The sequence below is a fragment of the Hylobates moloch genome, unplaced genomic scaffold (assembly GCF_009828535.3).
Source record: "Hylobates moloch isolate HMO894 unplaced genomic scaffold, HMol_V3 SCAFFOLD_4, whole genome shotgun sequence".
Lineage (NCBI taxonomy): Eukaryota > Metazoa > Chordata > Mammalia > Primates > Hylobatidae > Hylobates > Hylobates moloch.
In genome coordinates, this window is record NW_026652279.1 from 53,312,996 (window position 1) to 53,336,567 (window position 23,572).

Sequence of the window (23,572 nt, forward strand, 5' to 3'; positions counted from 1 at the left end):
GCACTTAAAAACATGCATACATACTCAGGGTCATCATATATAAAATTTAGGCTTTGTAAACTAACTTTTTATCTAGAAATATCCTAGAAATCTTTCCATATGAGTTATGTGGATCCACATCATCATTTTAAAAGCTTACAGTGTTTCACTGTATGCATATTCTCTCATAAATTAATCTCCTATAATGTGCATTTGTTGATTAATTTTATTTTTGCTTAATTTTTTTGCAATGACTAAATAATGCTTCAGTGAGTATCGTTGCACAGTTGCCTGATTATATCCTTAAGGAAAAGCACTAAAAATATACATTTTGTGATAAAAGACATAAATATTTTGAAGCTTTTGGTAGATATTGCCATATTGTTCTAGAACTCTGATGAATTTATGCATCCATCAGCGGGGTAGGATAATGTGACAAAAATGAGCTTTTTACATGTTTTCATCTTTTTTTTTTTTTTTGCTAGCTATACCATTTGGGGAGAAGAAACGAAAGAAAGGAGCTTCATTCCAAACAGTTGCATCTCTGCATAAAGTAATTTTTAATTGCATCTATTCATATATTAATTGCCTCACAATCTGCGTATGTTATTATTTAGTTGACATTTCACATCTTCAAATAAGGTAAAGTATCAGGAGCTAGCAAGTCGGAAAAGTTGAAGTTTATGCTGTTATTATCAAGGGCTTTAGAGGACACTGTTGGTTCCCACCTACATCCCCTTTATCATGCCTACACCCATCTTCCAGCTGATGTGCATATTGGCTCATAACAACTCTGAGTTGTCAGAATTGTACTTAGCCAAAGGGGAAACTAAGCTGCCTCTTTGCCCTCCTCTCCAGACTTTAGCCTCTCCCTTGCCTCAAGGGGGACCACCTATGGTGCAATTGGTGCATTCGTGTTTACAGCTCTTGCTTGCAAGGATCAGACTAAAGCTGAGTCTGAATCGTTGCTTTTCTCTTCCCCTGCTGTTCCCAGCTTTCTTCACTCCCTAAAAATCTCTCGAACCAGAATTCCCATCTCAGGTTTGGCTTCTAGAGAATCTGACCTAAGATAAAGGTTTTCCACAGAGAGAGAACTTGAGAAACAATTTCTTTTTTCAAGCCATTTTATTGCCCAGCCATAACTTTGATATTGCTATCAAATTCAAAATAGGTAGAGATGATTCACAATTGAACTACGTCTGTCAAATAAATATTGACTTGCCATAGGAAAGAAATAATGTGCATTTGGTAGGCAACAAAGAATGTTGAATTCATTATTTTACTGTTAGAATACATCTTGGCTGTGAGATTAAGTTGATAGATTTGGAGACATTTGTGAGGTGGATTGGTGTTTTTAGTGATTTGCAAAGTGATTTTGTGTTTATTATGGTCTCCATTTTAGGAAAACCTGAATAAATTGATGACTAATCTGAAATCAACAGCACCTCATTTTGTGAGATGCATAAATCCCAATGTGAACAAAATACCAGGTAAGAACTAGATTTCTTTGTAATTCACACTAGGAAATAGATTTGATATTAGCTATATTGAATATCTTTTTTTTTTTTTTTTTTTTTTTTTGAGACGGAGTCTCGCTCTTTCACCCAGGCTGGAGTGCGGTGGCGCGATCTCCGCTCACTGCAAGCTCCGCCTCCCGGGTTCACGCCATTCTCCTGCCTCAGCCTCTCCAAGTAGCTGGGACTACAGGCGCCCGCCACCACGCCCGGCTAACTTTTTGTATTTTTAGTAGAGACGGGGTTTCACCATGGTCTCGATCTCCTGACCTCGTGATCCGCCCGCCTCGGCCTCCCAAAGTGCTGGGATTACAAGCGTGAGCCACCGCGCCCGGCCTTGAATATCTTTTAAAGAAATATTTATTGGAGCCTTTTATATAAGGGTAGAATTTCATATAGAAAAATGAAAATATGTTAAAAATGAGGTCTTTGGAACCTCCTCAATATTGCCATTGAAATGGATGTACAGAAGGATTTCACAAAACAGTCTCAATTGGCCAACATTAGAATGTTTGATATTACTATTTAAATTCTTCCTTGAATTTTATGCTGAACATGAATGAGCTCCCATGCCATTGTCTACAAGGGCAAACTATAATAAAAATGGAATTGAATAATCCCCAATTAGGGGATTAAGGTAGATACTTCAGCATAAAGGAAGTTATTTGGTCTGAGTTATCTAAATTGACCATAAAGACAGTTCCTACATCCATTTCTAATTGTTGGGAACACCCTCTAGTCCTCCTTGCCAATGCCAACATCTTCTTCCGTCTTCTTAATAGCATTCATTTTTTTTTAGTTATGTAACTCTGGGCAGTGGCTCTCTTTTGATCAGTGAATAGTGGTAGGGGGATGATGTGATAGGTGGAAGGTGGTGATTTTTTTTTTAATGTTTTCAATTCCCCAAACAAGGGTTTTACCAAAATTAACTTCATGGATTGCTTTCCTTACTTCATGAGCTTGAAGATTCCCAGCCACCTCTTTGGAGCTACTGTCCCCTCTGGAGCTTGGTTTGGAGGCTGTCAGCCTCCAAGGAATGTATATGACAAGCCCTATGTCTTCAGAGCACTAACCACCCTTATAATACGTAGCCAGATGTTGCTGGTTCTGATTTCTGAGGTTCCGTAGTATCTTGCATTTTTATTAACCTCCTGTAATTAAGACCCTAATCCTGACAGTCTATGGCCTGTTTTGGGAAAGTGTGATACAAAACAATGATGCTGCAGTTTGAGTTTCTGCGATACAAACACTTTCATGTTCATTCATGGCTGTATGTTTTTGCCTCATTGTTTCCTATCAGCTGGGTTTCTGGATGTGTCTAGGGACACTGCTTCCATCTAGCAAGGAATCTAATTAGCTGAGTCCTATTTTGGAGCAATTCTGTTACCTATTAGAGTTGCTTCCCATCGAGTCAACTTGGATTTCAGCAGGTTTGGTTTTTTTCTTAAAGTCATAAGACAAAGTCATAAGAAAAGCTTCATGATCTAATCGAAACAGTTATTCATATGTACTTAAAGAGAATGAGTGAGTCTGATGTTAAGGTGTCATAGGATTCTACTCCCTGTACCCCTCCCTTTTTAAAAAAAAAATAATTTGAGACAGAGTCTTGCTCTGTTGCTGAGGCTAGAGTACAGTGGCTGAAGTGCAGCGGTACGATCTCGGCTCACCACAACCTCTGCTTCCTGGGTTCAAGCAATTCTTGCACCTCAGCCTCTTGTGTAGCTGGGACTACAGGCATGTACCATCTATATTTTTAGTAGAGATGGGGTTTCGCCAAGTTGGTCAGGCTGGTCTTGAACTCCTGGCCTCAAGTGACCTGCCCGCCTCAGCCTCTGAAAGTGCTGTGATTACAGGCATGAGCTGCTGTGCCAGCCTACTTGTGCCTTCTTATAGATCATCTGTTTCTATCTGTGAAAGGGATTGGAGTATAGAAATATGGGTATATGATTTAAGTTTATTTCTGTGACCTTGGGCATGGAGTCCTTTTTTGTTTTTATTTTTCACGTAATACCATAGTAGGAATTTGTGTTAGGAGATGAGGTCCTTGGCTTGTTTCAGAAGACTTGCTGAGGGCAGGGACAGTGGCTTCTTGGATGGTTTTTCAAAGGCTTCTATTGGACATTGCAGTTGACAGCTGCAGTAGAGCTTCTTTTGATGAACGACAAGGTGACAGAAGGATGCTTATACTACAGGATAGAGCTTAGGCACTCTCACGAAAATACGGGGAGAATGAAGTCTGGGATGTGGACAAGTCCTTCCTAAGCAAAACTGTAAACAGAATGTTGAGGTTGTGTCCATCTTCCCCTTTCCTTTTATTCTTCCTTCTTCTTATCCTTTCCCCCTCCTGTGCGGAGAAGGCAGTTCTCTTTTGTGTTCTTATCACCTTTTCTGGCTGGTTTTGGTTGGCAAATGAATGTGAGACCAGCCATTTACATTCTAGCAAAAAATGTAATCTTTTTGCCTTCCAAAAATATTTGCTTTAAACATCTCATCTAACTGTGAATTAAAGGGCTTGTTCCATGTTAAAGGAATTTCAGGGAAATCATATTTGGAGATGCCTACATAATAGGATGATTACTGTGAGTACTATCAGGCCATAAGTGAGTGAACACCTATGACCTATCATGTGGAAACTATCCAATTCAGACTTTCTTTTTAACCCAAGATGCAGCAATTGGTACAAAATCTGAGCCAATAATTTTTTTCAGGCACAGATCCACCGTGACTCTTTTTTTTTCCCAGGTATACTGGACCCTTACTTGGTTCTACAGCAGTTGCGCTGTAATGGTGTCTTGGAAGGGATTAGGATATGCCGTGAAGGTTTTCCAAACCGACTGCAGTATGCTGATTTTAAACAAAGGTAAACCTACATTCCAGGATCCAAGAAGCCTGAGGCAGTTCATTCTGTTTTCCTCCCTTTCCGAGTGTTTAGGCACACACTGTTTGTTTGGTTGATGTCCTCCAGACTACAAATCGATGTGTTTTGGTGGTGGGAAGATATATGATGACAGAGTTCCATTATTATTTCGCCTTAAATCCAACATCCATGTAACTGTAATATCCTTAAATCTCTATTAATAAAGATAATAGACCCATATATAGAAGAAATATATACAGAAGAAACGTATGGAGGCTGAATTGAATCTCTGAAATGTTGTGTATACTTAATCGTAGCTGCCATCCAAGCAGGCTATGGCTTTACTAGCAAGCCCCTGAAAGGAAGGAAGCCAGCAGGGTGTATGGCAGGAGGCAGGAGCGGCATCTTTTCTATTTCCTGGATTCTAGAAGTTTAAATTATAGGTCATCAAATCAATTTGCGCAAAGTCTGGTAGAGTAAAAAGGGGCATATTTCTTGCTTTAGAATTAAGAGGCATATTTCTTGTTTTCCACCAACTCACCAACAGGGTGAAGGAATCCTGGAAAAAACATTTAATGTCTCTGCTTTTCAGTTTCCTTATCTACACAGTAGAGATACTTATGCTTTCCTCCCTCCCTCTCTTTCCTCTTCCAATCCTGCCCCTGCCTAATTGAGCAATCAATCAAATGAGGTTGCCTCTAAAGCAATATGAAAAGTACAAACTATTATACCAATGCAAGGGATTATTGCTTGTACCCTCATTATTGTTACTAAGAATCTTGTGAAAATTGAGCATATTAGTAACAGAGATAAAAATCTGTATCTCCTTTCACCTCATTTGTCTAGATTAGTCTTTATTTGAATAATATGATTTCCCAACCCCATGATTTTTTCTTTATTTTAAATTAGGTACTGCATTCTGAATCCAAGGACCTTTCCGAAGAGCAAGTTTGTGAGCAGCAGAAAAGCAGCTGAAGAATTACTTGGCTCCTTGGAGATAGACCATACCCAGTACCGATTTGGAATCACTAAGGTAACCAGAAAACTGCAAAGAATGCATTTGGAGATGAATGAGGGGAAGAGTGTGTATCTTAAAATACCTGTGAATGCTCAATTATAAGGCATTCTTCAGCTCTCATGACCATAAATATCACAAATAGATCTTAGTTGAAGGTGAAAACTTTGGTGCTGTTTGAGAAAAATATTCAATGTTTTTTAAACCTCAGTTTTGACTACAATTTACATTTTTATAATTAGTCAACTAAGCAAATTTCTGCCAAGATATAAAATACTGAATCAACCTGATGTTATGAGAAAATGTGTATATATCAGAGCTAGAAAAAGGTGAATCAACTTCCTGGAGCTAATGGCTTGTCTGTGTGTGAACTGATTCATCCACCATATTCTTTCAGGGACAGTATTCTCTTAGGGACTAATTTTTCTGAGTAATTTAAAACTTTAAAGTTAACCCACTATCAAAAAATTAATCCAAAACCAACTTCTTTAAATGTGATTCCCTAAATTCTACTTCATCTTAGATGATATTGGCATGACTCACATATTTTGGGAAACTTCTAACTAATCAATAGATTTGGTGTTATCTGGCAGTCAACATTAGTTTGTTCCTAATGACATCCATATAAGGAACAAATTATTTGAAGGAGAGTTAAAAAATTCAGGATAGAGACCTCATAGAATTAGAACTCTGTAGGATATGGTTATAAAACGTTGACTCCCGTATTTTGAGTACCTGAGAATCAGTTTCTGCTGTTTATTGTTTCTGCTGATTTTCACTGATAATGCCTTCCTTCCTTGTGTGTTTAGTTATTTTTGCTGTATACTATTCATCTGGGCCAAGATTGACATGAGGCAAGTGAAGCTCCTAAGGCACAAATTTCAAAGAGGCTCTCATTCTCAGTGTTGGGCAAGTGAGGTTGAAAGGCACACACTCTCAGGGAACTCTCACACTTAGTGCCTCCATAAAATGTGTGCCTTAGGCACCTCACTCATTTCACCTCATTTGTTAGTAATTATTCTTGAAAAAATACTTTTGTGGATTATTTGATGCCTAGACAAAAGTGCCTTACTCTAGAACAGAGGTCAGCAAACTATGGCCCAAGAGCCATGTCCATGGACTGTTTTTTTAATATATGGCCCACTAGCTAAAAATGGTTTTAGATGGTTCACGAATTATTTAAAAAACAAGAATACCCTACAGAGATTGTATATAGCCCATAAAGCCTAAAAATATTTACTATCTGATCCTTCACAGAAAATGTTTGCAGAACCCTACCTGGTACTTTGGAGCACTGCATGCCTGAGCCCATCTTAAAACTTAAACCAGGTTCCCTGAACAATTGAGACATTATTAATAGATAAGGGGAAGAATAGTTTAAGTTCTTAGGCAAACAATAGAACCACATGATTTAATAACATGGTTTTTTTTCACATTTTAGATTTATAAAATCAAACTTTCTAAGAAGTAGATTTTACACATTAAATAAAACTTACAAGAAATGGAATTGATACAGTTATCCCTAGGAATACAACAGTTGCTCACAGGATCATTTAATAAACATTTGCTGAATACCCCTTATGAATAGAGCTAACATCTGACTTTTCCTTTAGGTGTTTTTTAAAGCTGGGTTTCTGGGCCAACTGGAAGCAATGAGAGATGAGAGACTATCTAAAGTCTTCACATTGTTCCAAGCCAGAGCACAGGGCAAACTGATGCGAATCAAATTCCAGAAGATTCTGGAAGAAAGGTAGTATATGCCCACCCTGCTCCCCAACTGCTAGGGTAATAGTGTGCCTCAACCAGTGCAACTAATCTCATTGCCTTATAGTAGGTCAAGAGCTGCCTCCTCTGCTTAGGCTGGGTCTTAAACATTTTTAAATCATGATATAACAAAAAGACAGAGTGCAAAGGGCTTCTATTGCCCTATTCAACAAGTATAAGCATAATTCAGATACTTCTTGCCATGCTTTCAGGCTTCCTTTTGAGAGAGATTTTTATATTCTGAGAAGTCTGGATCTCTGAGAGTGGTGTGACTCACAATTTATATCAGAAGCAGACCTGGAAAGGTTTGCATATATCCCACAGCCAACTCTTTGGGGAAGTATGCTTCAAAGACTGAGGTGTTCGGACCCCTTTATTACCTCCCCTGGGTCAGAAACTGTGGCTCTTGTTGACATGTAATCATAACTTTCTTACTTTATTTCAGACAGGTTCACTAGGGACATTTATCACCACGCTTGTACATTCTTAGGCATTGGTTTTGTCTATTGTTTAATAGAATCATGGAAAGCAAGCTAGCAAAATCTCCAAACAAAGGGACTGTGAGCAAGGGATGCTGAAGTTGTATTTACTTTTTTATTAGCATATAGTGTCTTCTGAAGAGAGGTCTACAGATCTTGGTGTAACTTGTTTAATTGACAATTTGTTAATTCTGTTTTTTTCCCAAGAGAAAAAGATTATTACATGGTGACATCAAAGATATTAGAGAGATGACTCTTAAGGGCCTTCTGTGACTCTCATATGGTGGTCAATGTGGTATGGGAATTTGGGGGTCATAGAACATGGCTTCTAGGACCAGTTGTGTAAACTTGAGTAAGATTCTTAATTTCTCCATAGTTTACTTTCTTCATGTCTAAAGTGAAGGCTTTATGATCCATTCTCTCTAAATCATGACTTCAAAAATTACTGTGAAAGATCTCAAGCAAATAAAAAATACAGAAAATACTATAATGCATACTCATGGAGCCATGATAAAGATATATCAATTCTTAACATTATTATTATTAATTTTTTATTTTTGTAGAAACGGCATCTCCCTATGTTGCCCAGGCTGGTCTCAAACTCCGGGGCTCAACAATACTCTTGCCTCAGCCTCCCAAAGTGCTGAGATTATAGGCATGGTCCATGGCACCCAGCCAACTCTTAACATTTTTTTTTCCTGTAATTGCTAACAACATTTAAAAAAATTAACATATATAGTTGAAGCCCCCATATAGTTCTGCTGTAATCCAAGTCTTACCTTTTCCTTCTCAGATCCTGAGTTTGTGTTTCTCATTCCATGTTTTATATATGTCATATAAAAGTATGTTTTCATACCTTTACTTATTTGATATGCAGATATCCTTAAAATGTGACATGATTTTACATGTGCTTAGTCTTCATGTAAATAATATTTTGTATATATTGTCCTGAAGTTTGTCTTTTATATTCAGTATTATTCTTTGAAATATATCAATGTTAATGAATCTAGGGCTAGATTATTGATTTTTAACTGCTGTATAGTATTCCATTATATAAGTATATCATAATTTATTTATCAATTTTCCAGCTAAAGTAAATTTGTTATTTTCTTTTTTTTTTTTTTTTTTGCTACTAACTTCTGCAGTGACATTTTTGTAAATGTCTCCCCATTCATATACATAAGAGTTTCTTGAGGGCATCATTACTCAAAATACTCCATTTTCTGATAACAATTTGTGGATAGCAGCTGGTCTGAGGCACACACTTTGAGTGGCACTTCTCTGGGGCATGAATTAATAACAGGTTTTAGGTCACACACAACTGCAACTTTTCAAGATGTTGCCAAATTGCTTTCTAATATACCATACTCTCCACTAGCAATGTATAAGAGACCACTTGTCCCATGTTCTCACCCACTGGTGGTATATCAGCCTTTAAAAACTTTTGCCAAATGTCTTCATATTTCTGACTTCGGGGAAAGCTATCATTTCCCTTTAAAGAATGATGTTTTCTGTAGTTTTTTTTTTTTTTTTTTGTAGAAATGACTTATTATATGAAGGACATTCCTTCTATTTTATTTTGTTAAGCATTTTTATCAGGAAATTATTTAATCATTTATCTGCATCTATTGAAACAATCACATGGTTTTTCTGAATTAATCTATAAATGTGTGGAAATATATTAACAGATTTTTAAAAATGTTAAACTTACTTTGGTTAAGAAATATTTTCATACGTTGATGGGTTTGATCGTAATATCACCATGAGATTTTTGCATCAATATTCATGAATAAGATTGGCCTGTAATTTTCTTTTCATCTGCTATGTTATCTGAATTTGAATCAAGGTTATCTTAACCTCATAAAACAGTTGAAGAATGTTTTCTCTCTTCAAAACATGAACCAGTTTATAACTCATCTTTGAATCTTTGGTAGACATTGCCAATAAAATCATCTGGATTTGGTGTTTCTTTTGTGATAGGTTTTATATTTTGATTCAATTTATTTATTGGTTACATGTCTAATGAGATATTTTCTTCTTGAATTAGTGCAGGAAAGCTTTCTTTTATTAAAAAAGAAATTTTACATTTCTTTTGAATTTTTCAGTTTGATCGATTTTTATTTTATTTATATTTTATTTTATTTTATTTTATTTTATTTTATTTTATTTTATTTTATTTTATTTTATTTTATTTTATTTTATTTTTTTCTTGAGATGGAGTCTCTCTCTGTCGCCCAGGCTGGAGTGCAGTGGCATGATATCAGGTCACTGCAACCTCCGCCTCCCTGGTTCAAGTGATTCTTGTGCCTCAGCCTCCTGAGTAGCTGGGATTACAGGCCTGTGCCTCCACACCTGGCTAAATGTTGTATTTTTAGTAGAGATAAGGTTTCACCATTTTGGCCAGGCTGGTCTCAAACTCTTGGCCTCAAGTGATCTGCCTGCCTTGGCCTCCCAAAGCGTTGGGATTACAGGCATGAGCCACTGTACCTGGCCTTATTATTTTTAAATCTCTACTGTATCTATAATTCTATTCCTAGAGCAAAATCCTAAATTATTTATATTTCTAGAGTATTATCATTCCTAGTATTGTTTTCTTGTGCCTTCTCTCCTTTTCCTTGACCATTCATGCCACATCTTTATTTAGTCTATTTAATAAATCACTTAAACTTTTTTCTAGATCATTAATTTCTGATCTTACCTTTATTCTTTCTTTTCTTCTACTTCCTTTGTGTTTATTTTTTTCTTTTTCTAACTTTATTCAGTTATCATTGACAAAAATTGTATATATGGTGTATAATCTGATGTTTTGATATACGTAGGTATTGTGAAATGATTACCACAATCAAACCGATTAATCATCACCTTACAAAGTTATCTTTTGTGTGTGTGATGAGAGCATTTAAGGTCTACTCTCTTAGCAAATTTCCAGTATACAATACAGTATTAGTAACTATGGTTACCATACTGTATATTAGATCCTCAGAACTTACTCATCCTGCGTAACTGAAACGTTGTGTCCTTTGAGCAACATCTCCTCATTTTCCCCATGCCCTGGCTGCTGGTAACCACCATTCCACTCTCTACTTCTGTGAGTTTGACTTTCTTAATATCCCACATATGAGTGAGACCATGCTGTATTTGTCTTTAAGTGCCTGGCTTATTATACTTAGCATAATGTCCTCTAGGTTAACCCATGTTGTCACAAATGACAGTGTTTTCTTTTTTAAGGTTGAATAATATTTCATTGTATATTTATGCCACATTTTCTTTATTTGTCAATGAACACTTAGGTTGATTCCATATCTTGGCTATTGCGAATAATAGTACAATGAACATGGTAGTGCAGATATGTCTTCAAAATTCTAATTTCATTAGTATTTTGAAATATTAATGGGATCAATAGATCCTATGGTAGTTCCATTTTTAATTTTTTGAGGAGCCTTCATACTGTTTTCCATCATGGCTGTACCAATTTACATTCCCATCAACAGTGTACAAGGGTTCCCTTTTTCCACATACTTGCCAATGCTTATCTTTTGTCTTTATTAATAGCCATTCTAACAGGTGTGAGGTGATATCTCATTGTGGTTTTGATTTGTATTTCCCTGATAATTAGTGATGTTGAACATTTTTTCATATATTATTGGCCATTTGTAGTCTTTTGAGAAATGTCTATCAGGTCATTGCTGATTTTTAATGGGGTTGTTTTCATGCTATGGAGTTGAATTCCTTATATATTTTGAATATTACCCCTTTATTGCATGTATAGTTTACAAATATTTTCTCCCATTCCATAGGTTGTCTTCTCCTTGTTTATAGTTTCTTTTGCTGTGCAGAAGCTTTTTAGTTTGATGTAATCCCATTGTCTGCTTTTGCTTGTGTTGCCTTTGGTTTTGGGGTCACATTAAAAAAATTGCCAAAACCAATGTCAAGAAACTTTTTCTCCAAGTGTTCTTCTGGTAATTTTACAGTTTCAGATCTTACATTTAAGTCTTTAGTTTGTTTTGAGTTCATATTTGTATATGGTGTGAGATGAGGATCCACTTACTCTTCTGCAGGTGGATATCTAATTTACTAACCCCATTTATTGAAAAGACTGTCCTTTCCATACTGTGTGTTTTTGGCAACTTTATTGAAGATCAATTAACCATAAATGCATAGATTGATTTCTGGGTTCTCTGATCTGTTCCATTGGACTATATGTTTGTTTTTATGCTAATACCATGCTGTTTTGATTGCTATAGTTTGTAGCATATTTTGAAATTAGGTAATGTGATTCTTCCACCTTTGTTTCTGTTGTCTTGGATATTTGAGGTCTTTTGTGGTTCCATATAAATTTTAGGAATTTTTTCCTAGTTCTGTAAAAAATGCCATTGGAATTTTAAAAGGGTTTGCATTAAATCTGTAGATAACTTTGGGGACTATGGACTTTTAACCAAAAATATTCTGTGTTCTTCCAATTCATGAACACAAGATATTTTTGCATTTGTTTGTGTCTTCAATTTCTTTTATCAATGTTTTGTAGTTTTCAACATGCAGATCTTTTACCTCCTTGGTAAGATTTATTCCTATCTATTTTAGTTTATTTTTGATGCTATTATGAATTGAGTTCTTTTTTGGATAGTCCCTTGTTAGTATATAGAAATGTTACTAATTTTTTATGTTGATTTTTTTTATTCTGCAACTTTACAAATGTGTTAATTCTATTTTTTTGGTGGTTTTTAGGGCTTTCTACATGAGATAGTTTAACTTCTTTGTTTCTAATTTGAATGGCTTTTGTTTCCTCTTTTTGCTAATTACTCTGGTTAGGACTTTCAGTACTATACTGAAAAAAACTATTGAGAGTGAGCATTCTTGTCTTGTTCCTGACCTTAGAGGAAAAGCTTTCAGTTTTTCACCATTAAGTATGATGTTAGCTGTGGGCTTGTCATATATGGCCTTTATTATGTTCTGGTACCTTCCTTGTATACCTATATTGTTGAAAATTTTTATGATGGATGAATGGATGGATGTTAAATCTTATCTTGTCAAATATGAAAATATTTATATCATCTTGATGAATTGACCCATTTGTCATTATGTAATAACTTTCTTTATCTCTTATTACAGTTTTTGACTTATATATATTTTGTCTGATGTAACTATAGGTATCCCTGCTCTTTTTCAATTTCCATTTGCATGGCATACCTTTTTCCATTTCTCACTTTCAACCTGTGTATATTCTCAAAGCTAAAGTATGTCTCTTGTTGGCAGCATATAGTTGGGTTTGGTTTTTCTATTCATTCAGCCACTCTGTCTTTTGATTGGTGAACTTATTTCATTTATATTTAAAGTAATTATTAATAGATACGGACTTACTACTGCCATTTTGTTAATTGTTTTACGACTTTTTAGAAAAATTGTTTGTTTCTTTCTGTCTTCCTTTGTGATGTGATAATATTTTGTAATGCTAGGTATTCCTTTCTCTTTATCTTCTCTATATTTACTAGAAGTTTTTTCTTTGTGGTTACCATGAGGCTTACATAAAACATCTTGTAGTTACATGTTTATCTTAAGCTGACAACATCTTATTTTAAGCTGGCAATAGTTTAACTTAAACTACATATAAAAACTCTTCATTTTAACTTATCTTGTCCCCACATTTTACGTTATTTATGTCACAATTTAATATTTTTTAATATTGTATATCTATTAATCAGTTATTATAGCTATATTTTAAATAATTTTGTACATTAACTAATTTTAGAGTTAAAGGTGATTTATGCAGCATTATTATAGTATTATTCTGAATTTGACTATATTCTTATCTTTTCAGTGAGTTTTACATTTTTATATATTTTTGTGTGGTTAGTTAGCATCCTTTTGTTTCAACTTGAAGAACACCCTTTAGCATTTCTTGTAAGGCAAGTAGTGATGATAAACTCCCACAGCTTTTATTTGTGTGGCAGTCTGTATCTCTCCATTTCTGAAAGGCAGCCTTGCTGGATACAGTATTTCTGGTTGGTGGTTTTTAGTTGTTTTTTTCTTTTAGCACTTTGATTATACCATACCACTCTCTTCTGGTCTGCAAGGTTTTTGCTGAGAAATCTGCTCATAGTCACATGAGGGTTTCATTATATGTGACAGGTTACTTTTGCTGCATTCAAAATTCTCTCTTTGACTTTTGAGAATTTCATTATAATGTGCATTGGTGAAGATCTCTTTATATTTGATCTGCTTGGGGTTCTTTGGGCTTAATGAATCTAGTTGTTCGTTTTCCTCTCCAGATTTAAAAGTTTTCTGTCATTGTTTCTTTAAATAAGCTTTCTGTTTCTCTTTCTCTGCTCCTTCTGTGACTCCCATAATGTGTATATTGGTAAGCTTGCTGGTGTCCTATAAGTGCTGTAGGCATTCTTCATTCTTTTCATTTGTTTCTCCTTTTTGTTCCTCTAAATGAGTAATTTCAAGTGACCTGTCTTTGAGCTCACTGATTCTTCCCCTTGATTGCATTTATACTTTCCATGGAATTTTTCAGTCCAGTCATTGTGTTCTTCAATTCCAGAATTTCTATGTGGTTCTTTTTTATGGTTTTTATTTCCTTGTTGAACTTCTCCTTTTGTTCATGTATTATTTTTCTCACTTTGTTTAGTTGCTCTCTTGTAGCTCACTAAGTTTTTTTTTAAGATCATTGTTTTGAATTCTTTGTCAGCAATTCATAGATATCCATTTAGGGTGGGTTTTTAGGGATTTTTTTCATTCTTTTTATCCTGTTGTGTGTTCCTGATTCTTCGTGTTTATTATAGCTTTGCATAAATGTCTGTACATTTGAAGAAAGAGCAGCCCCCCCTCCTCCATGTTTATGGACTGGCTTTGAATGGGCAAGATCTTCACCAGACATCTTGGCTAGAGATTTTAGGCCTTTGTCCCTAACTACTCCAGGTGTCCAGTTTGTTTGTATATTTGTTTCAGAAGCCTGTAATTTCTTGCTTTCTCCAGTTGTTACTTTGTAGATCTCCATTTTTTAGGGGTGGTTACTGGTGCTTTGTTTTGTTCCTTTGGTGGTGCCATTTTTTTTTATTATTCATGATCCTTGTAGCCTTACATTAGTGTTTGTGCATTTGAAGTAGTACATCTTTTGGTCTTTATAGGCTGGCTTCAACAGGAAAACCTCTTCAGCAGTAAGCTTGGTCAGAGATTCTTGGCAGACCAGCTGGCAGTGTCCACTGGCAGGATTGCTGCTGGAGTCTTGGGGCATGATGGCCTGGTGGCAGTTTCAGTGCACATTCAGGCCCAGTTTCTGGGTCCATAGAGATTAGCCTGGAGGCTGTATACACTAGATCTTAGATCCACATGGGTAGGCCTTTGTGTCTAAGTCCATGGTAGTGAGGGTATGTCTGGAGCCTGGGGCCATGAGAGTCAGTCTGTGGTTAGGATCTACTGGACCACCCTTATTGACTGGGTTCATGGGGATAAGTCTGCAGCCTGGGTCTGTGGGGACTGGACTGATTATTGGGATGGTCCTGGAATCTGGGTCATTGGGGGTAGGCTTGCAGTCTGGGGCTGCATGTCTGGACTGGCACTGGGGCAGGCCTGGAACCTGAGGTTGTAAGGGCCATCCTGGAGTCTGGAGCTGTGGGGGTTTATTCTTTTCTCAATTCACTAGTGTTTTTTTTCCCAGTATTTCTAATAACCTGTTTAATTTTTCCACTGAGTATTTGATTTCAACTGCTATATTTTTTAGTTTTAGACATTTTATTTGGTCTTCTTTCAAATCTGTGTGTCCTTTTATCATAGTGGTTCATTGTTTCTAAAGTTCTTTCCTTTATACCTTTAATAATTTTTAACATAATTATTTGATAGTCTCTATCAGATAGTGCAATTATCTGAAAATCTTGGGGGTTTCATCAAACTTTTTATTATATGCGCTCAACTTCATTTTCCTGTATATGTTTTGTAACTTTGGACTGTCAGCCCTCTTCAGGGGGCCTTATGTAGGAGAACTTCTGGTGCTTGGGTTTAAGGTATTTTTTTTTTCAATGTAATTTTGCATTTTCCTACCCCAAGGGTCAAAAACGTATTTATTATCAGAGTAAAAAAATCATTGTGCTAATTTCTTGGATATTTGTGTATCATTCAGGCAGTAAAATTTAGACCTTAAATACTTCAGTGGTACTGGATCATAAAAAAAAATCTGAAGTAGGATTTGTCTTCACTCACACCAAATCAGATGTGCTTTAATTTGATATCTCTCTTTGCTGGTAGGTGGATTTTTCAGTCCTCCTTTTTATTAAGGGTAAGATTCTTTGAAGGTTCCTGCCTTGCCTTTTTATCCATGTGAATATGAAAATACAAACTCTTACAATACCAACACCTGTTTCCTCCTTCCGTAAAGATGGCCAAGCTATGCATGCATTCACTTATTGTTCAAGTTTTTGGTGACTTCTATATGTCTTACTCTCTTTAGGTTCAGCTTTCATTCAAAGAATGTTTGTGGTAGGAACATTTTTAGGATATCTAGTCCATAATACTGCTAACCCCAGATATCCCTTGGAGAGTTTTTGCCAGTATCAAGTGAAAGTCCAGATATAAAAGTGCTTTGAAGACTAATAAGAATTTTTTATGACTCCTAAAAAGATGTGTTTATTGAAGATCTTAATTTGGGAACGAATTCTTCTATAGTCAGGGCTAACTTGCCAATCTTTTTTCTTTCTTGATTTAGGGATGCACTTATTTTGATCCAGTGCAACATAAGAGCTTTCATGGCTGTGAAGAACTGGCCCTGGATGAGGCTCTTCTTCAAGATCAAGCCTCTTGTTAAATCTTCAGAAGTAGGAGAAGAAATAGCTGGACTGAAGGAAAAGTGTGCCCAATTACAGAAAGCCTTGGAGAAATCAGAGTTTCAGAGGGAGGAACTGAAAGCAAAGCAAGTATCCCTCACTCAGGAAAAAAATGACCTGATTCTTCAGCTTCAGGCTGTGAGTAGCCCCACCATTTGTTCTTTAAATCAAGTTTTTAATTAGACTCCCTTGTTAAGCAGGCAGTGTTGACACAGAAAAAAAAATAGATGTATGTGTTTTTCAAATACCAAAGGATTTTATAAAACCAAAGACAATGAAAACAAAGAGATACCCTGTTTCATAGTGAAGTGATTTAATTGGCAAGGTGTCTTTTAAAAAGGGACAAATTATCAGATGATTTTTACTGTATAATAACACATCATGGAGGCCAGGAAGCTCTGGGTCTTAATTTAGTTTGTATGTAGCCCATGACCCATTAGCAAATCAGCAGACAGGATTTTAGTAGGTCCCAAGAAAAGCTTGACTGAGATCTTCAGGAATGTTGCAGTGTGCTTCTAGTCAGATATCCTGATTTTGGTCTCCCTACTTCCCCTTCCTGGGTCCAAATCGACATTACTAATGAGTTGAGTTTTTAAAACAGTTCTTAACCTTGGCTTTGTATCAAATTTATTTGTGAAATATTAAAAAAATAAAAATAAAGATGCCTAGACTCCACTCTCAGATATTTTGATTAAGCAGACTCTGTGTGGGTCCAAATAATCTCTATGGATGACTCTGATATCCAGTCCAGATTAAGAACCATTGTCTTTAAAAAAGCATCATGTCGCTTCCTGGGTGAGCAACCCTCAGATCATATAATACACACATTTTTAGACTCCAAACCCCCGGTTTTGGCATTCAAGTCTCTGTCTACAGTATGATGCTAACGTGTCATTACTCACTCTCTTTCATGTTACTCCCCTCTAGCCCCCTGGACTACTGTGATCCTGAAATAGCCCAAAGGGCCAGGATGAAATTTTAACCACCTTTATAATACTTTCCTCTCTACTTAGCACAGTGTTAAGTTGAAAAATGCTGCTTTCAAATATAATTTTTCTTGCTTTTTAAACAGGAAACAACAGTTTTTCTTATTTTTAAACTTTACAAAAAAACAGAGAAAATTTAGTGCTTTCAGACTGACACAAGTTATTCTTTTATTATTATTACTTTTTAATATTTTGGAGCTGTATTATCTACCAGCATGCCAACAGGCTGTATTTTATGTAAGACTTTACACCCAAACCCCCATTTCGGATACATATTTAACATAGCAGTGATTCTACAACTTCAGTGTATACCAGTCCTACCTGGTATGCTTGTTAAAAATACAAATTCCTGGGCCCCATTTCAAAGCTACTGTAAGACACTGTAAGAATCACAATTTGTAAAATATTTTGGCTTAGGCAAGAGATAACTTTAGTTGAGACCTGGCCTCCCAGTGTCGATCATTCTTCCTACTGATGGAAACTAGCCAGTGCTACCTGGGGTGATGCAGGAGATAGAAATGGACCCAGCTTGTGTAGGGCATGGTAGACAAAAGCTTGAGATGCATGTCAAAGATCATTGTAGGGAGCATGGGAAACACATGGAAGCAAACTCTAGAGCAAACCCAAGAAGGCTGAGATGAGTTCAGATTGTACCTGTGATTAAGAAGTTGACAGTGCTATCATTATATATTACTATATATGATATCTATTTATAATTGTTTATTTTAAGGGAGAAAGCTAAACACAAAAGAATAAAAAAAAAAGAAATATTTTGAAATCCTTCTTTGCTTAGTCAAAATTCCACCAGAACTGAGTGACCCCATTCCAATTAACATTGTGAGTACGTCAGAAAGCTGCCATTGGGGAAAGAATCTTCCTACTGCTAAACTGCCACACCATTGCTCAGTCAGCCCCCAAATCCTGCTGTCATGTTTAATGAAGAGATCAATGATGGTCGATTGGACTGTCCTCTTTGTTCAGTGATGGTGACAGATCTTGTATACAGGCTGAATGGAATGCAGCAAAAACTGTTCTGCTTGTCAACCTGGGGTGAACTAAGATAAAATGTCCCCATTATTTCCCATACATTGGAAGCTTCTCTGATTTGCATTGATCCTTCCTAAATGTCCTGATACTTCTTTCTATTTAGCCCCTGTTCTGGGGTTTTCAGTGAAGTTGTACATTTATTATTCTATACCTCTCTCCATCTGTGCCTCTTTGAGCCCTGTTTGCTGGGTAGGCAGCCATTCTCCAGCCAGGAGCTACTCAGAGGCCAATAGCCTGGATTTTTACCTCCCCCAAGCCCCCCATTCTTGATCTAATTAGCAGACACAAGTTAAGTGAGGCAAATGGATCATTAATACATTGCCCAAACTGGCACATTGTGAAGGATAGATGAGGTCTCGAGATGGAAGATGAAAATGTATGTAAAGTTATATTACAGCAAGACCTGCAACAATTAAGAACTTGCTTATGAAGAAGAGGTTTTATTTAGCCTCTAAAGAAGACAGATTAGAGGGGTTTAAAGTTATGAAAGGTGCTCTGTAGTAAAAAGCCTCTTTACTTTTTACTTGACCCATAACACAGGAACAATGGGTCACCCAATAAGCTGGAGGCAGTGCCTGTGAAAGGATAAAGGAAAGAGTACCACATGCTCTTTGTGTAACTTCGTGCTGGCAGAATCATTGAGGCAAAAATTTTAGTTGGAAATAACAGCGAACTCTAGTTAGTGACTTGCAAATAACCTTATGAATTCCAAATTTAGCCTATGAATTTAAAAAACATATAACTCAGCTCAATTTATTAGAAGAGATGTATATTAAACACGTACATCCGTGCACTTATAACAGTTATAGTGCAATATTCTGAGGGAACTCTGCTTTCTTAAAAGATGATTTTCTGAGCAGTTATCAACCTCAAACTCTGTGCCCACATGGATGTTTCCAGAAGCTGTGGTTTAAGCAGCACATCACTGATTTTTGGAGGCATGCTAGCTCCTTTAGGCCACCAGGATTCTATTAAGTGCTTTAGAAGAAGTAATCTAATCTACTGAATTGGCTTGAGAGATTGAAAGCACCTCCAAACACAAGCAACTTCTCCACTTCTCAATGATCGGATGAGGGACCTGGGAATATTATTGCAGCTGTTTAGGAAAGGTAGGTGAAAGTGCTGGGCACAGGGCAGGCAATTATCTCTTTGCTATGTGTTAAGCAGCATTTTCGCCTAGCTGATAAATTACTTCCAGCTGTTGGCAACAATTTTCTCCTCATCATGGCAGGAGCAAGAGACACTGGCAAATGTTGAAGAGCAGTGCGAGTGGCTGATTAAATCCAAGATCCAGCTGGAGGCCAGAGTAAAGGAGCTGTCGGAGAGGGTGGAGGAAGAAGAGGAGATAAATTCTGAGCTGACTGCCCGGGGGCGGAAACTCGAAGATGAATGTTCTGAGTTGAAGAAAGAAATCGATGACCTGGAAACAATGTTGGTGAAGTCAGAGAAGGAGAAGCGTACTACAGAGCACAAGGTACTTTTTCCATAGTGTTAGTTAAGAAGGACTAGCAGCCAGAACTCCACTCTCAAATCAGGTTTTGGTATCCGACTTGCTCTATTCAAGTTAATTAACACAGTGGCCTGCAACTTTGCAGCATTGAGAGTCAGAACTGGCACAAAATACAGAGTCTGATAAACTATGCTGTCCCAATTCAGATTTCCAATTTGAACTTATGGAACCTTGTTTAATCTCCCAAATGAAACATTTTCATTTGTTCCAATCCTATTGCATCTGAACTCTATAATAGAGTAAAATGGTTTCATCGGGCCTGTAAGAACCCTTTTTTTTTGGAAGGAGAGTGAGCATGATATGGTTTGCTAAAAGATAATTTGGGATGTGCCTGAGTCCCCAGTTGTGTCATTGATTTGGAGTTTGACCTTGAAGATGTCACTTTAATTCTAGGTAAGGGCTTTCATGTTTTGTTTTGGCTGAGAGTTTGTTTGAGGGTTTTAACTTGCACATCTGTGTGTGGATTGAGGACAATGAGGAGTCCGCATCAAGCCTCTGATACACAATCTCCAAAGTGACACCGTAATTTTGGCAGGCTATTAATTAGCGCTCTTATTTTTATTGATTCCCTTTCATAAAAAGCACATGGGCCTGATACAGTCAACTTCCATGTTTGCATATTTTATCAGCTGGAACCCTTCTTTAACTACCACTTTCTTGGGATACTGAGGCACAACACAATCAGTACATGCTATGACTCCTCAAAAGAAATCGCAATTGCTTTTAGTGTTGTTACTGTTATATAATAATGTGAATTAAATTGGCCATCCAATTTAGTTCATATTAATAATGTTAATTATTTACCCATATTAATGTTTAAACAGAATACTCCATTTCCTGACCATGACAGATAACAGATCATTTTTGTGGGAGAAAAACTAAATTTAGCTTTAGAAAGTGTATCAGGAATTTGGCTAAATACAGCTCTTCGTGACACTGAATACCTCATGCGTAGTTTTGGACGACAAAAGAGAGATGACCCTCAGTGTTATGCCCAACTTTCCAGCAGTGGCTTTAATGAAGCTGTCATCTTCTTCCCACAGGTCAAGAACCTGACTGAGGAAGTAGAGTTTCTAAATGAGGATATCAGCAAACTTAACAGAGCAGCCAAGGCTGTGCAGGAGGCCCATCAGCAGACCCTGGATGACCTTCACATGGAGGAGGAGAAGCTCAGCAGCCTGAGCAAAGCAAATCTGAAGCTGGAACAGCAAGTCGATGAGGTCAGTAGCAGTGTATCTGGTTAGTTAGCTATCTGTCTACATATATACATAACTCTAGTTTTTACTTCATTAATTTATCTTGACAGTTTCAGGAAAACCTAGTAGCATAGTTTGTTTTCCTGATTATTGAGAATAAAAGGGTTCTTTTTCTTATATGCAAAACCATGATAGTATAAGAGAGGTCTCTGCATATAATCTGTCGGTTTTTAAATGTAATTTTCATTCAACCCTGGGCAATGGGAAAAGAACATTAAGATGAATGGTAAAGGGTTATCACTCTAGGTGACTGGCTTTTCCCCATATGTCCCACAGAACCTGGTATTTTGCCCCATAGATATGCTGGTACTCTATTTGACACTGGTGTTGAAGGATTAGTTTTAAAGGCCATGTGTGTTTCCAGTGGTATGCTGAGATTTATTTATGGTTGAAAGATATGTGAGCCACAAGCTGTGTTCTACCTACACTATTAGAAAATACTTTTAAGATTCTAGAGATGATGCCCCTGTTTTGCCTTTTAAGTGCCCTGTGAAATAAAGCTGTTTCACACCAGTTTCAATGTGTGGGTTCATAATTCTTCCTTTTTCCCAGCCCAGCTGACATAGTGTATGCATTTATGCTCACAGTAGTCCCCAAAGTGTAGCCTTTATAAAATTGTTGACAAGGGTGGTTAGGTTTTTTTTTTTGTTCTTATCTGCTGCTCTTTCTTCCTGCCTCTATATAAATTTCTTCTATTACCTATTCGTTGTGTTACATTTCTTCCTATTTCCACTAATTACATATCTCACAAAGCCTCAGCATAAGGATTTTTGGGTGTTTATATGTGTGCTTGTATATGCACATCACACACACCCACCCACACAACCATCCACACACTTATTCTCTCCTGGTGTCTTAGTCCATTCAGGCTGCTATAATAAAATACCATAAACTGGGTGGCAAATAAATAGCAGTTTATTTCCTACAGTTCTGGAGGCTGGAAAGTCCATGATCAAAGTACCAGCAGAGTTGGTGTCTAGTGAGAACTCATTTCCTGGTTTATGGAGAGTGACTTCTCCCTGTGTCCTCACATCACAGAAGGAACAAGGGAGCTCTCCAGGGTCTCTTTTATAAGGACTAATTCCATTCATGGGGGCTCCACCTTCATGACCTCATCACTTCCTAAAGGGCCCACCTCCCAACACCATCACACTGGGGATTAGGATTTCAATGTGTGAATTTGGAATCCTCTCCAGAATTTCTCCCTCCCTCCCAATTTGAATTTCATCTCTTTGGCTGGTTACAGAGGATATCTTCCATTGTTTTAAAGTAAACGTATCAGTAAATAAAAAGCCATATTGTGACTGTTACCTAGCTTCCTGGAAAATTAACCTCTATATAATTCCTGGCAATACTAATCCATACAAAACTGGAATGTTCTGATGGGGAACATTTAGTGAGGAACCAGAATATGACATAATGTTATGAACTAGAAGAGGGTGCCAAGGTGGTGACGGGGCTTGGAAACCATGCCATGTGAGAATGTGTTTGAATGGGCCAGTGATGCCTAGGGGTTCTTCCAAATTATTAAGGATGATCATGCGGAAACTGATTTGCTTGGTGTTGCTCCAGGGAGCAGAGCTTGTACTTGTGGATAGAATTTACAGGGAATATTTGGCTTCTTGTGAAGAAACACTCCCAAATAAATGGACTTATCCACCCATGAAATGAGCTGCCATGTGAAGAAGTGAGCTTCCTATCATTGGAAAACGATCAATCAAGGGCTCACTGGCCATTTCTTCTTGGTTCCTTCCCTAAGACAGAACTCATATTCTGTAATTTCTAGTTTTCTTCTATCCCTGTGATTTCTGGATTCTTTTGTTAACCTATTGACATATGCAATATTTATTTGGAGATATCTATGTTACTGGGCATCATTTATAGAATTTGTGCTTGTGTCTTTCTTTTTCCAGAAGGTAAGTGGTTGATGAACACATCTAGTGAAGTATAAACTCTACCTATTTATTTGGCTAAATAATGTTTCCTTTTGTCAGCTTGAGGGTGCCCTTGAGCAGGAGAGAAAAGCGAGAATGAACTGTGAAAGGGAACTGCACAAACTGGAGGGCAATTTAAAGCTGAATCAGGAAAGTATGGAGAACCTGGAAAGCAGCCAGCAACACCTGGCAGAAGAGCTGAGGAAGTAAGCCACCTTTCTGTTGACATGAGATTGTTGGAGACCTTATATTAGAAGGAACAGCTTTCTCATTTCATTTATCCTTAGGACTCCAGGGCCAGATAGCTCAAGACCCAAGGCAAGGATAACAAGCCTATGAAACAATTTTTTTTTTCTTTACTGGACTTTATTTTATAGTTGTAAAGAGACCAGATATATAATGTAGAAGGACATAA

The 23,572-nt window shown here is 36.9% G+C and overlaps 1 protein-coding gene across 4 annotated transcripts in view; it reads left to right on the plus strand.

Moving 5' to 3' along the window:
* The window catches only part of MYH15 (myosin heavy chain 15), a 172,397-nt gene that overhangs the window by 85,081 nt on the left and 63,744 nt on the right, over nucleotides 1–23,572 (plus strand). For all 4 annotated transcript variants that reach the window (XR_009213137.1, XM_032150232.2, XM_032150231.2 and 1 more), the window contains 9 exons: nucleotides 465–532; nucleotides 1,382–1,469; nucleotides 4,236–4,353; nucleotides 5,260–5,383; nucleotides 6,979–7,115; nucleotides 16,307–16,562; nucleotides 19,689–19,931; nucleotides 21,011–21,187; nucleotides 23,218–23,363. Coding sequence is in view for 3 of the 4 variants with exons in the window: in XM_032150232.2 (XP_032006123.1) it covers nucleotides 465–532; nucleotides 1,382–1,469; nucleotides 4,236–4,353; nucleotides 5,260–5,383; nucleotides 6,979–7,115; nucleotides 16,307–16,562; nucleotides 19,689–19,931; nucleotides 21,011–21,187; nucleotides 23,218–23,363 (1,357 nt within the window). In the remaining variant the exon portion in view is untranslated. The remainder of the gene's footprint in view (nucleotides 1–464; nucleotides 533–1,381; nucleotides 1,470–4,235; nucleotides 4,354–5,259; nucleotides 5,384–6,978; nucleotides 7,116–16,306; nucleotides 16,563–19,688; nucleotides 19,932–21,010; nucleotides 21,188–23,217; nucleotides 23,364–23,572) is intronic.